Source organism: Gopherus evgoodei, chromosome 9 (assembly GCF_007399415.2).
Source record: "Gopherus evgoodei ecotype Sinaloan lineage chromosome 9, rGopEvg1_v1.p, whole genome shotgun sequence".
Classification (NCBI taxonomy): Eukaryota; Metazoa; Chordata; order Testudines; family Testudinidae; genus Gopherus; species Gopherus evgoodei.
The window spans coordinates 82,603,460-82,614,889 of NC_044330.1; the positions used below are offsets into that span (position 1 = coordinate 82,603,460).

An 11,430-nucleotide genomic window follows, 5' to 3' on the forward strand; every position below is an offset into this window, starting at 1 on the left:
TCACAAATTGAATATGAATTAGCAATGTGATGCAGTTGCAAAAAAGATCAATATAATTCTGAAGTGTATTAATAGCTGTGTCATATTAAGACACGGGCAGTTGTTGTCCCGCTCTCCTCGGCCCTGGTGAAGCTTCAGCTGGATTACTGTGTTTGATTTTGGGTGCAAAACTTTATGAAAAATGTGGACAAACTGGAAAGAGAGAGTCTGGGATGTGTGTGTGAGGGGAGGGGGAAAATGATACAAGGTTTGGGAAATCTGACTGAGAATGGTTAAACTGGTTATGTTAATCTTGAAAAAGAAAACTTAAGAGGGACCTGATGGTAGTTTTCAGATACATTAAAGACTGTTATAAAGGGGATGGTGATCAATTGTGCTCCATGTCCACGAAGGTAGGACAAAAAATAATGGGCTTAAACTGCAGCAAGAGATTTAAGTCAGGTATTAGGAAACTAACAATGAGGCTAATTAAATTCCAGAATAGGTTTAAAAAGGAAGTTGTGGAATTCCCCTCACTGAAGGTTAAGAACAGTTTGGACAAATACCTGTCTCGGTTTAGCTGGTCCTGCCTCAGTACAGGGGGCTGGACTTGATGACTCACTGAAGTCTTTCAGCCCTATATTTCTGACTCAATAAACATCAGTCTCATCCTACTAGATTCAGATTTTTTTGAAAAACCAGAGCCAAGGATGAACAATATCTGCCCTTCCTATCTCCTACTCCATTAGCAGAGTGCAGCAGATGGCTTATTTTGGTACAGTCAAAGGTTCATAAAGAGCATAGCAGGAGGTGATGTTTTAGCATGTTGGACCTCTACCCTTATATCTTAGATTCATTCCGCCCAGAAAAGTCAATGCTGACATCAGTTACAGTGTGATGGTGAGTGGAAGACAAGGCACGTTTTCCTTCCCCATACTTTGCTAGTTGAACACAGGAATGTAGTAACTGACAATACACCTCATCTAGTCCAGTACCCATCTCTGACCGTGATCAACACCAGCAGCCTAAGAAGAAACCCTGCAGTGGGTAGTTATGGAATAACTTGCTTCAGAGAAAGTTTGATCGTAATTCCCAGTAGAGGTTGTCGTATGCTTGAGGATTTATGTTGAGGATTTATATTTCTTCCATAGCTCTTGTTGATTTTTAGCTTTTACTATGCACCCACGAAAGCTTATGCTTCAATATGTCTGTTAGTCTCTAAGGTACCACAAGGACTCCTCATTGGTTTTGCTGATACCAACTAACACGGCTACCCCTCTGAAACCTGACAAGATATTCTGTTATCCAAGTAAAATGTCTAATGCTTTTTGGAATCCTGCTAAGCTAATGACCTCAGCAATATCTTGCGGCTGTAATATCTTCTGCCTTGTGTGAAAAGCTATGTATCAGTTTTGAATTGGCTAGCTTTGGATCTCATTGAATGTATTTATGATCAAAGGCAAATAGAATTTTCAAATCTACTTAGAGCCCTACTCCTCTTCAATGGCTAGCATGAGCTACTCCAAGTTTCCCCTTCTGCATCAACCCTAGGAATCTTATTCTGATTTTAAAAGGTGACTACAGAGAAAGAACTGGATGAGTCCTCTAATGCAGCAGCTCTTAGACTATGGGGCAGCTCTCCCCAGTGAGGCTCAGCAATGTGTGGATTTTTTTTTTTTTTAAAAGAGCTCTGGTTGTCAGCCCCAGGTGACCAGGACTCAGGCAGAAGGGCCTGCATGCCTGGGAGGCGGGGATAAAGGAGACAGCCAGAGCCTTGGCACTTGGGCTCTCCTCCCCTGCATCACACCCAGTCGCTCACTGGGAGGCAGCATGGCTCTGGCTATCAGTCATAAAGGGGCAGAAGCAAGGGTGGTCATGGGGTGCTGTGTCTGCTGTGAAAAGTTATATTGACAAATTTCACTTTTTACATTGCCACCCTTATTTCTGTGCTGCTGCATGCTTGCCACTCTGCCTTCAGAGCTGAGTGGTGGTATAAGTTTGAGAACCATTGCTCTAGTGGATAAAAAGATTTTTTTATTTAGTTTTTATGTTTGTTTTTGCTGGATTCCTTGAAGATCTGCAATGGAAGATCAGCCCTCAACTGAAGGTATATGAACCTTTCAGGAAGCTTTTCTTCAAAAGCATCTCACACACTTGACCTAAATAACTGAACACGGTGTTTGATAATCAGACCAAAAAGCTTCACCCTCAATGGCATGTTTCAGTCACTTAGGAAGCCATGCTCCAGCTAGTCCTTCAGCTCTCAAAGTCCAGAAGACAAAGCTGGATATATTCCTGACATAAAAGCCAAACAGAATGTTTAACTAGAGACCTTTCAAGCTCTCCTTATACTTCAAAACCCAGCAAAAAACAAGAATTTTTCCCCTTTGTGTGTCACCTTTAAGGTCAGGATTTCAGAGTGGTGCACTATATTTTGTCCTTTCCAGGAATGTCAGATGTGAAGAGCACACGTGTGCATTACTGAAGCTGTTTGAAGTTATTGTGCTTCCTTACCTTCCTTTAGTCGGTCTCCCTCAGCCTTGGTTTTCTTTTGCCTTTCGGAGCCAGCAAGATCTACAAGGTGTAGCTTGCAGCGAAAGCTGTTGTTCCTACAGAAGACGAAAAGTTACACTCCTGAGCTAACGTAGTTAGAAAGTGCGCAACAAGCAGGATGGAGGGGATTTCACATCAGAGCTGATCGAATGGTTTAAGAATGCATTTCACATCAAAGTGCTGCCACTAGCTTTTGAAATTAGGAGAGTCCAGTGACTGTATATCTTCAATGCAGCTTTTTCTAGAGAGAGAGTCAGCCATTACTGGTTAAAAAGGTTACCTTTTGATAGGCAAGTACGAAATCTCAGACTGACAAGAGACAGGGTTGAATCATAACTGTTACCTAAGGAGTTATTGCTTTCTTACTTGTCACTTTTCTTTCTCTGTTCGATTGAAATGGTGAAGATTGCATGGGACCGCGAGGACTGAGAATTCATAGCTGTAGAGGCCACGGTTCTGGAATTGTTTCCCTGCTCCAGACAGAGAATGGTATCTCGGGCACATGCCACACCCCGTTCCGTTAATCCTACAATCTGTGCCAAGAATGAAGAATCTGGTTTCATTTTCTTCCCCTGCCTCCCAATATTCAGCCTTCATTTACTACATCACAGATGTGTACTTTATGTCTCTGACCAAGTCCCTGCTTCTATGCCACTGTGACCAAAACTAGCAAAGCACAGGAGTAAGGAGAAAAACACATTTGCACTCTAATGTAGTCTAACAGACTTTATCAGAAAGATTAATGCTCACCAAGAGGTCCAAACTTGTGCCAACTAAGAGCTGCATTAACAGCTTATGAGTAAGCACATCTAATTTCCAGCTATGAGTCCAGTATGCTGCCAGTAACATAAAAGTCATGCCTCATCTAAAATACAGAAGCAAATCCTCTGAGGGTGTCAGCATGCAAAGCTGCATATGACATCCATTGTTCCATTCCAGGCATCCATCTAGAATACAGATACTACATATGGTCAAGGTTTTTGGATGTATGAAACTCAGCAACCCACTCACCATTTGGAAATGGAGTTTCATGTTAATGAAGTATGATTGACAAGCCCTGGAGACAAAAGCTAAATTTATCCATAGACCAGATGCAGGATGAAACAGCACCACAAGCTTTCCCTACACTGTAACCCAAAACCATCTATGGGCTTCAGGCCTACTCTGGGGGACTTAGAGACATAGGTTAGTTTCATATCTATGGCCAGTACCTGACATGGCCATTTTGCTGTAGCATTCATCTTTTTGAGTTTGGGAGAAGGCATGCAGCAAGGAAGTTTGGCTACGGTAACTGCAGTAATGTGTTAGTTACTTAACATTAACTCAAAGCCTGATTTTATTTAATCAGTTCACTAAGAGCTTTAACTAGCTGTGGTCTGAAATCTAGATCTTAATGAAGTTACCAGAGTAGGTTTGAGAATTACCAGACATTTAATTTAGACAAGAGAGTTGGAAGTCAGCATGCTTTTGTATCAGTGACTAGAGTGAAGCACAAGAGAGTCTGTGACAGCAAAATTATGAACTGCAAAACGTGTCTGGGTTAGATTGAAACACTGGACTCTGATCTCCGCCCCTCCCCCAACATGCCCATCTGTGGAAACAACGCACCTTTATGCCTTCTTTGGGGTCCTCCCGTATGCTGATTTGAGATCGTTCTCTAGATGGGGACAGCAGGTCTAGAATATCCTCATTGTAGATCTGAAGGTATTTGAACAGAAACTCAGAATAAGTGGTCCAGGCAGAAGTGGACATAGAGCACGAGGGACAATACAGGGTTAGGCTGAATCAGGCTAACTTTGCAAGACATTGCACACATCTTACTCACTAAGACATGCAGACTTAACTTGGCCCCAGTCCTGGGAGCTGGAGTTGTGTTATCACTAAATTCTATTTCTACATATGTGCCCCTCTCTCCATCCCCATAGTCTCCTCAGTGAGGGAAGTTCCACAAGCCTGAGCACCCCGATTCCCAAAAGAGAAGAGTGTGAAGCTGGAGATGCTCCTTGCTCATCTGAGGCAAATCTCTCTAGGACAGCAGTTCTCAAACCAGGGGGTGGGACTCCCAAGAGAGGCATGGGAATGTGTCAAGGGAGGAGAGAGCTGTGTACTTTTTTGGGGGTGGGGAAGAGCTCTGGCTGTCAGCCCTGGGTGTCTGGGGCTCATACAAAAGGGCTGTGCACACCTGGGAGGCAGGGATACAGGGGACAGCCAGAGCTGCACCACCCAGGCTCACCTTCCCTAGTCTCCCCCTCAATCCCTCACTAGGGAGGTGGGCAGGCTCTGGCTGTCAGCTCTGCAGCGGCAGAAGCAAGGGTGGCAATGGCGCGCTAAGTCTACTGTGAAAAGTGATATTGACAAATCTCACTTTTCACATTGCCACCCTTATTTCTGTGGTGCTGCTGGCATGCACTACCTTCAGAGCTGGATGCCCAGCCAGCAGCCACTGCTGCTCTCCACTCTGTCTTCAAAACTGTGTGGTGGTATATGTACTCCTTGCGTAAACGACTACAGACACAAAGGGGGAGGGGCAGGAGAAGGGCAATTGATCAAATAATTTTGAGAACCACTGCTCTAGGAAGAAGTGCAGCAGTTCTATCCCCATTATAGATCGTGACAAAACATTCTAGGTGCCGTGTCCCAGGTAGCACGCATATAAAGTTAGACTTAGCAGCCAGATATGCACACTGATGAGGAAAGGATGCAGTCCCATCCGCTACATAGGCTCTCTTTCATGGAAAGTTATAGGTCCCTTTCTAAAGTAATTTAAATTCCCCTTTACACCAGCTCTCCTGGTTCAGCTGCCACAACCCTATTCACTGGAGTGTTACAAGAGAAAAAACCCACACCAGACTATTTAAACAGCCACAAGAGAGAGGCTTTATGATTGGAGGGAGGGAGGGGGGGAAAAAGGACTAGACTACTGGAATCTGGTTCCAGTCCCAACCAAGCCTCCAACATAATGTGTGACCTGAGGCTTGGATTTTAATAAGCCTGGTTGCCTGAAGAATTTGCCCTATTTAAGCCTCACCTTATTACAAAGTTTGCTTTTAATTCCAGATATTTTGAAACTGTAAATAGCTTTTACCTCCAAATAAGAGACTTTCAGGGTGAATTCCCATTCCAGCCTCTGTTCTTTTTCCTGAAAGAGCAGTTTGATAACACGAGGAATGACCCCAACAGTAGGTTCATGCTCTTGATCAGCAGTGTAAGTCCCTCCCATAGAATATGTTTTTCCAGAGCCTGTCTGTCCATACGCCAAGACAGTGGCATTATACCCTGAAGAAGTAGAGAATGCCTGGAATCAGGAGAAGGATGGGATCATCTAAGAAGAGACCTTAACAGATTGGAGTATCCTAGTATGCTTCAGTGTGAAGTGTCCTCAGAAGCTAGAATCTCCAATTCAGAGAAGCATTGCCACTCATCCTCTCAGTTTACACAAAGCATAAATGCACAAATCAAGAACAAAAATCTGAACAGAACCAGATGTCTTATCTGGACTATGAAATATGAGAGGAGATTTATTAATTAAACCTAATTTTATGGCTGACTAAATATGCCAGAAACCTTCCCCTTCCCACCAACATGTTAGGTAACCAATCTCAAAGTTGAAGTATATAACATTCAAGTGTCACATTGTAGATCAAACAATCAAATGGATCTTAACATAGAACATTACGTTCTATGGACTTTTAAGTTAGTCAGTCCATTTTTGCTTTCCTTGAAGCTCAGTGAGACTGCACAAGTCATCTTGGTGGCCAAGTGGAATATCACACTAGCAGTAAATAGGCAGAATTTAGCACTCACCACTGCAGCCTGGGACTGATTTCTAATCAGAGAAGCATTTTGATTACCTGGAAAGGTATGGTGGGCAGGGGGAACAGAGCGGATTACCAAGTGATCTTTCCTGGCTGCTTTTGCTGTTTCACTTGACTTTGTGATGCCACCCTAAACCCAAGAGATTTCACTTAGTTACTATGAACAATGCAACAGGCTCTCACCTTTGAAGATGCCCCGTATCAGAGGGGCAACAGATGTATTGAAGACTTCCTCCTGCTCAGCAGATGGGTCAAACACAAAATCATATGTGAAGGATTTATCATTGCCTACAATCACCTGTGGGAAAGATGAGAAAGCAGATAATGACACATACATTGCAGTTTATGAGTTCATTTACTTGATATTAAATTCAAGTAATTTACAATGGCGCAAGTCTACAGAAACACCACTGACTCAATAGAGTGATTCTAGTGTAAGTGAAAAAATGTTGATCCTTCATAGTCAAGACATCATTTACTTACCTGTTGCTCTTCAGGCACGAAGGATAGACACATCTGGCATCCCTCACTGATCTCTTTGGGGACCAGGGGGCGGCAGCGGAGTACCACACGCACAGGAATGACTTTCTCATCCTCTTTCACCATTTCAGATCACAATAGCTTCCCTAAAAAAAACAAAGACATAAAATTAAGTGCAAGTATCGTCAGCTGGGTTTCCTTTATCAGGCTTTACAGCTGGGCATTAAGACACATTCAGCTTCTACGCAGTTTGCACTGGCACAAGTTGGAAAGAGTCTAGGATTCCATTATATCACATTCACTGCACAAAGAAAGTTTACCCATATAAGTGAGAAACCCAAAGCTAGCAGTTTCTGCATAATTTAACATTTCACTTAAAAAATAAATAAAAGTTAGATTTTAGGACACTTGGGGCTCACTTACACTAGAAGCACTACAGTTGCGTAGTACATCTAGTCAAGATACTCTATGCCAGGGGTTGGCAACCTTTCAGAAGTGGTGTGCCGAGTCTTCATTTATTCACTCTAATTTAAGGTTTCACGTGCCAGTAATACATTAACGTTTTTAGTCGGTCTCTTTCAATAACTCTATAACATATAACTGAACTATTGTTGTATCTAAAGTAAATAAGGTTTATAAAATGTTTAAGAAGCTTCATTTAAAAACTAAATTAAAATGCAGAGCCTCCTGGACTGGTGGCCAGGACCCAGGCAGTGTGAGTGTCACTGAAAATCAGCTCGTGTGCCGCCTATGGCGCACGTGCCATAGGTTGCCTACCCCTGCTCTATGCTGACAGGAGAGAGTTCTCCCATCAGCATAATAAAACCACCTTCATGAGAGGTGGTAGCTATGTTGGGGTGAGAAGCTCTCCCACTGACATTGTGCTGTCCACACTGATGCTTAGATCAGCATAATGCTGACATAATCTGTAGTGTAGGAAAGCCCTCAGAATTGTAAAGAAAACCTGCTGTAGGTGATCTGAAGCAGCATCACCTGCCCAAGCACATAAACATACCTCCAAGGCCTCTGCTGCTCAAAGCTTTTCCAAGGACCAGAGTAACTAATGACAACCTGACTGGTTTTAGGACTGCTACTTAGAATTTCGGTGCTAGCCTTGAAACTAACCAGAATCAGGTAATTTCACTCTGACAATGTATGGGAAAAGGATGAACAGCAACAGAAAGTGCTATACATTAGAAAGAAAGACCAAAAAACACTACGACTAGGGAACATGTGGAGTAGTAAAGACTCCATTCTCTCTCCTCAGCAGCAGGTGGTGGCTACACTTCTGGTCAAGGATTGCTGTAGGTTTTGCTGCAATCTCTCATCGATATTCTGCTATTAGGTGTCTGCAACAGATTGCTATTTAGTTCAAAAGGAGGTTTTTGTTTCTCAGAAAAAAATAGTACATATGGTAAAAAAAATATCAGTTTTAACAGGAGGAAAGAAGCATTTGTGTCACCTGAGGCTCTGGAGAGAGATGACCAGCTTTTCACCTCCCTATTCCCAAAATGATGTACAACCTTCACTTCGTTGAGCCTCAGTTTCTGTGTCCAGTCACCATAGTAACCGAGCCCCTTCTGTAAGAGAGCATCATCAATCCATACCATTAACAGACATGGCTCTGCCTGCCCCAGAGCTTCCCACGGAAGGAATCGTGACAAACCGACCACGAAGAAAGCTCAATAACGTTCATGAAACGCTCCTTGGAGAGAAGCCAACAGAGTCCAGGCTTGGGCTGACTCAGGGTATGTCTACATCTACGGGCTTGTCTACATCAGAAAGTTGCAGCGCTGGTGAGGGAGTTACAGCGCTGCAACTTTGAGAGTGTCCACATCTGCAGGGCATCACCAGCGCTGCAACTCCCTGTTTGCAGCGCTGGCCGTACTCCCGTTTTGTCTCGGGTGTAGAGGATCCAGCGCTGGTAATCCAATGTAGACAGTTACCAGCGCTTTTCTTGACCTCCGTGGAAGGAGGAAGCCTCTGGTAATCAAGCTGGTTTCCTTTCCCGGTTTGCTCTCTCGGTCCCGGAGCCACCCAGCAAACCGCAGGGAAGGAGACCTGCTTGCTCGGGGTTCCGGGACCGAGAGAGCAAACCGGGAACGCCGCGGTTTGCTCTCTCGGTCCCGGAGCCAGCGAGCAAACCGCAGGGAAGGAGACCTGCTTGCTCGGGGTTCCGGGACCGAGAGAGCAAACCGGGAAAGGAAACCAGCTTCGCCGCGGTTTGCTCTCTCGGTCCCGGAACCCCGAGCAAGCAGGTCTCCTTCCCTGCGGTTTGCTGGCTGGCTCCGGGACCGAGAGAGCAAACCGCGGCGTTCCCGGTTTGCTCTCTCGGTCCCGGAACCCCGAGCAAGCAGGTCTCCTTCCCTGGGGGTTGCTGGCTGGCTCCGGGACCGAGAGAGCAAACCGCGGCGTTCCCGGTTTGCTCTCTCGGTCCCGGAACCCCAGCAGGCAGGTCTCCTTCCCTGGGGTTTGCTGGCTGGCTCCGGGACCGAGAGAGCAAACCGCGGCGTTCCCGGTTTGCTCTCTCGGTCCCGGAACCCCGAGCAGGCAGGTCTCCTTCCCTGGGGTTTGCTGGCTGGCTCCGGGACCGAGAGAGCAAACCGCGGCGTTCCCGGTTTGCTCTCTCGGTCCCGGAACCCCGAGCAGGCAGGTCTCCTTCCCTGGGGTTTGCTGGCTGGCTCCGGGACCGAGAGAGCAAACCGCGGCGTTCCCGGTTTGCTCTCTCGGTCCCGGAACCCCGAGCAAGCAGGTCTCCTTCCCTGGGGTTTGCTGGCTGGCTCCGGGACCGAGAGAGCAAACCGCGGCGTTCCCGGTTTGCTCTCTCGGTCCCGGAACCCCGAGCAGGCAGGTCTCCTTCCCTGGGGTTTGCTGGCTGGCTCCGGGACCGAGAGAGCAAACCGCGGCGTTCCCGGTTTGCTCTCTCGGTCCCGGAACCCCGAGCAAGCAGGTCTCCTTCCCTGCGGTTTGCTGGCTGGCTCCGGGACCGAGAGAGCAAACCGCGGCAAAGCTGGTCTCCTTTCCCGGTTTGCTCTCTCGTCCCGGAACCCCCCTTGAAGCCGCCCAACAGCGCTGCAGTGTGGCCACATCTAACACCACTTGCAGCGCTGGTTGCTGTAAGTGTGGCCACTCTGCAGCGCTGGCCCTATACAGCTGTACTAATACAGCTGTAACAACCAGCGCTGCAAAATTTTAGATGTAGACATGGCCTACAATTTTGCAGCGCTGGTTGTTACAGCTGTATTAGTACAGCTGTATAGGGCCAGCGCTGCAGAGTGGCCACACTTACAGCAACCAGCGCTGCAAGTGGTGTTAGATGTGGCCACACTGCAGCGCTGTTGGGTGGCTTCAAGGGGGGTTCGGGGAACGCGAGAGCAAACCGGGGAAGGAGACCTGCTTCCCCGCGGTTTGCTCTCCCGTTCCCGAACCCCCCTGCAAACCGCAGGGAAGGAGACCTGCTTGCACGGGGGTTCGGGGAACGGGAGAGCAAATCGGGGAAGGAGACCTGCTTCCCCGCGGTTTGCTCTCGCGTTCCCCGAACCCCCCTGCAAACCGCAGGGAAGGAGACCTGCTTGTTCGGGAACGCGAGAGCAAACCGGGGAAGGAGACCTGCTTGATTACCAGAGAGGCTTCCTCAGGTATGCTGCGATACCTGCTTATTTCACGGAGGTCAAGAAAAGCGCTGGTAAGTGTCTACACTTGATTACCAGCGCTGGATCCTCTACACCCGAGACAAAACGGGAGTACGGCCAGCGCTGCAAACAGGGAGTTGCAGCGCTGGTGGTGCCCTGCAGATGTGTACACCTCCTAAGTTGCAGCGCTGTAACCCCCTCACCAGCGCTGCAACTTTGTGATGTAGACAAGCCCTCAGGCAGCACCAGCGCCTGCGGGGAGGCGGGCACAGGGCTCCACTACCCCAGCCGTGTCGCGGGGAACAAAGGCGGGAGGAGATGGCGAGCGGACCGCGGTGTTGGCAGGGGCCTCGCGGCCCAGAGCCGGTTCCGCTCCTACCACGGGGGAGGCGGACGCTGCTCCTAGCTATACCCCCGTTTCTCTAACCCCGGGGGGGGGGCTGAGGCGGGGCCCCGTGGGGAAGCCGGCGGGGGACACGGCCCAGCTCCGCCCGCCCCGCGCTCAGAGGGCCACGGGGACGCCATAGGGTCCGCCCAGGCCCCCGAGCCAACCACCGGGGGAGCTCGGATCCCGCCCGCCGCGGGCCTGCGCGGCTCCAGAGAACGGGCCGGGCCGCAGAGCCCCCGGGCCCCTCGGGGAAGCGATACCTGCCCTGCCGGAGGCCCCGTGACCGCCAGCAGCCTGCGGCGGCGGAGAAGAACCGTCACCTGCCTAAACCTTCGGCCGCCACTTACTTCCCCTTCTCCTGGTCCCGGAGCTTTAACCGCCAACATTCAAACCTGCCCCGCCTGCCAATGGCAGGGCCACGACGTCATACGTCACCACGTTCGGGCAGAGACGTGCTCCCTCCATGTAACCAGGGGCAGTACCTAGGGATGGCGTCATCGACTCGCGCTTTGTCACATGATCTAGGTCGGTCTCGGTCACATGATCGTGCTGTGGGCGCCGGACGGCGAGGGGGTAGCGGGGC

General features: G+C 48.3%; 1 protein-coding gene across 3 annotated transcripts in view; it reads right to left on the reverse strand.

The window, feature by feature from the left end:
- KIF4A (kinesin family member 4A) overlaps positions 1-11,406 on the reverse strand; it is a 45,384-nt gene extending 33,978 nt beyond the window's left edge. The window contains exons 1-8 of one of the 3 annotated variants that reach the window (XM_030574362.1): positions 11,330-11,406; positions 8,290-8,407; positions 6,831-6,973; positions 6,531-6,645; positions 5,618-5,808; positions 4,141-4,230; positions 2,899-3,065; positions 2,494-2,588 (exon numbers count right to left, since the gene is read on the reverse strand). In XM_030574362.1, coding sequence (XP_030430222.1) covers positions 2,494-2,588; positions 2,899-3,065; positions 4,141-4,230; positions 5,618-5,808; positions 6,531-6,645; positions 6,831-6,953 — 781 coding nt within the window. In that variant the 5' untranslated portion in view covers positions 6,954-6,973; positions 8,290-8,407; positions 11,330-11,406. Of the gene's footprint in view, positions 1-2,493; positions 2,589-2,898; positions 3,066-4,140; positions 4,231-5,617; positions 5,809-6,530; positions 6,646-6,830; positions 6,974-8,289; positions 8,408-11,107; positions 11,166-11,194; positions 11,291-11,329 lie in introns of those variants that run through there. The other 2 variants (XM_030574361.1, XM_030574363.1) reach the window with 2 other exon arrangements.
- Positions 11,407-11,430: the final 24 nt, after the last annotated feature.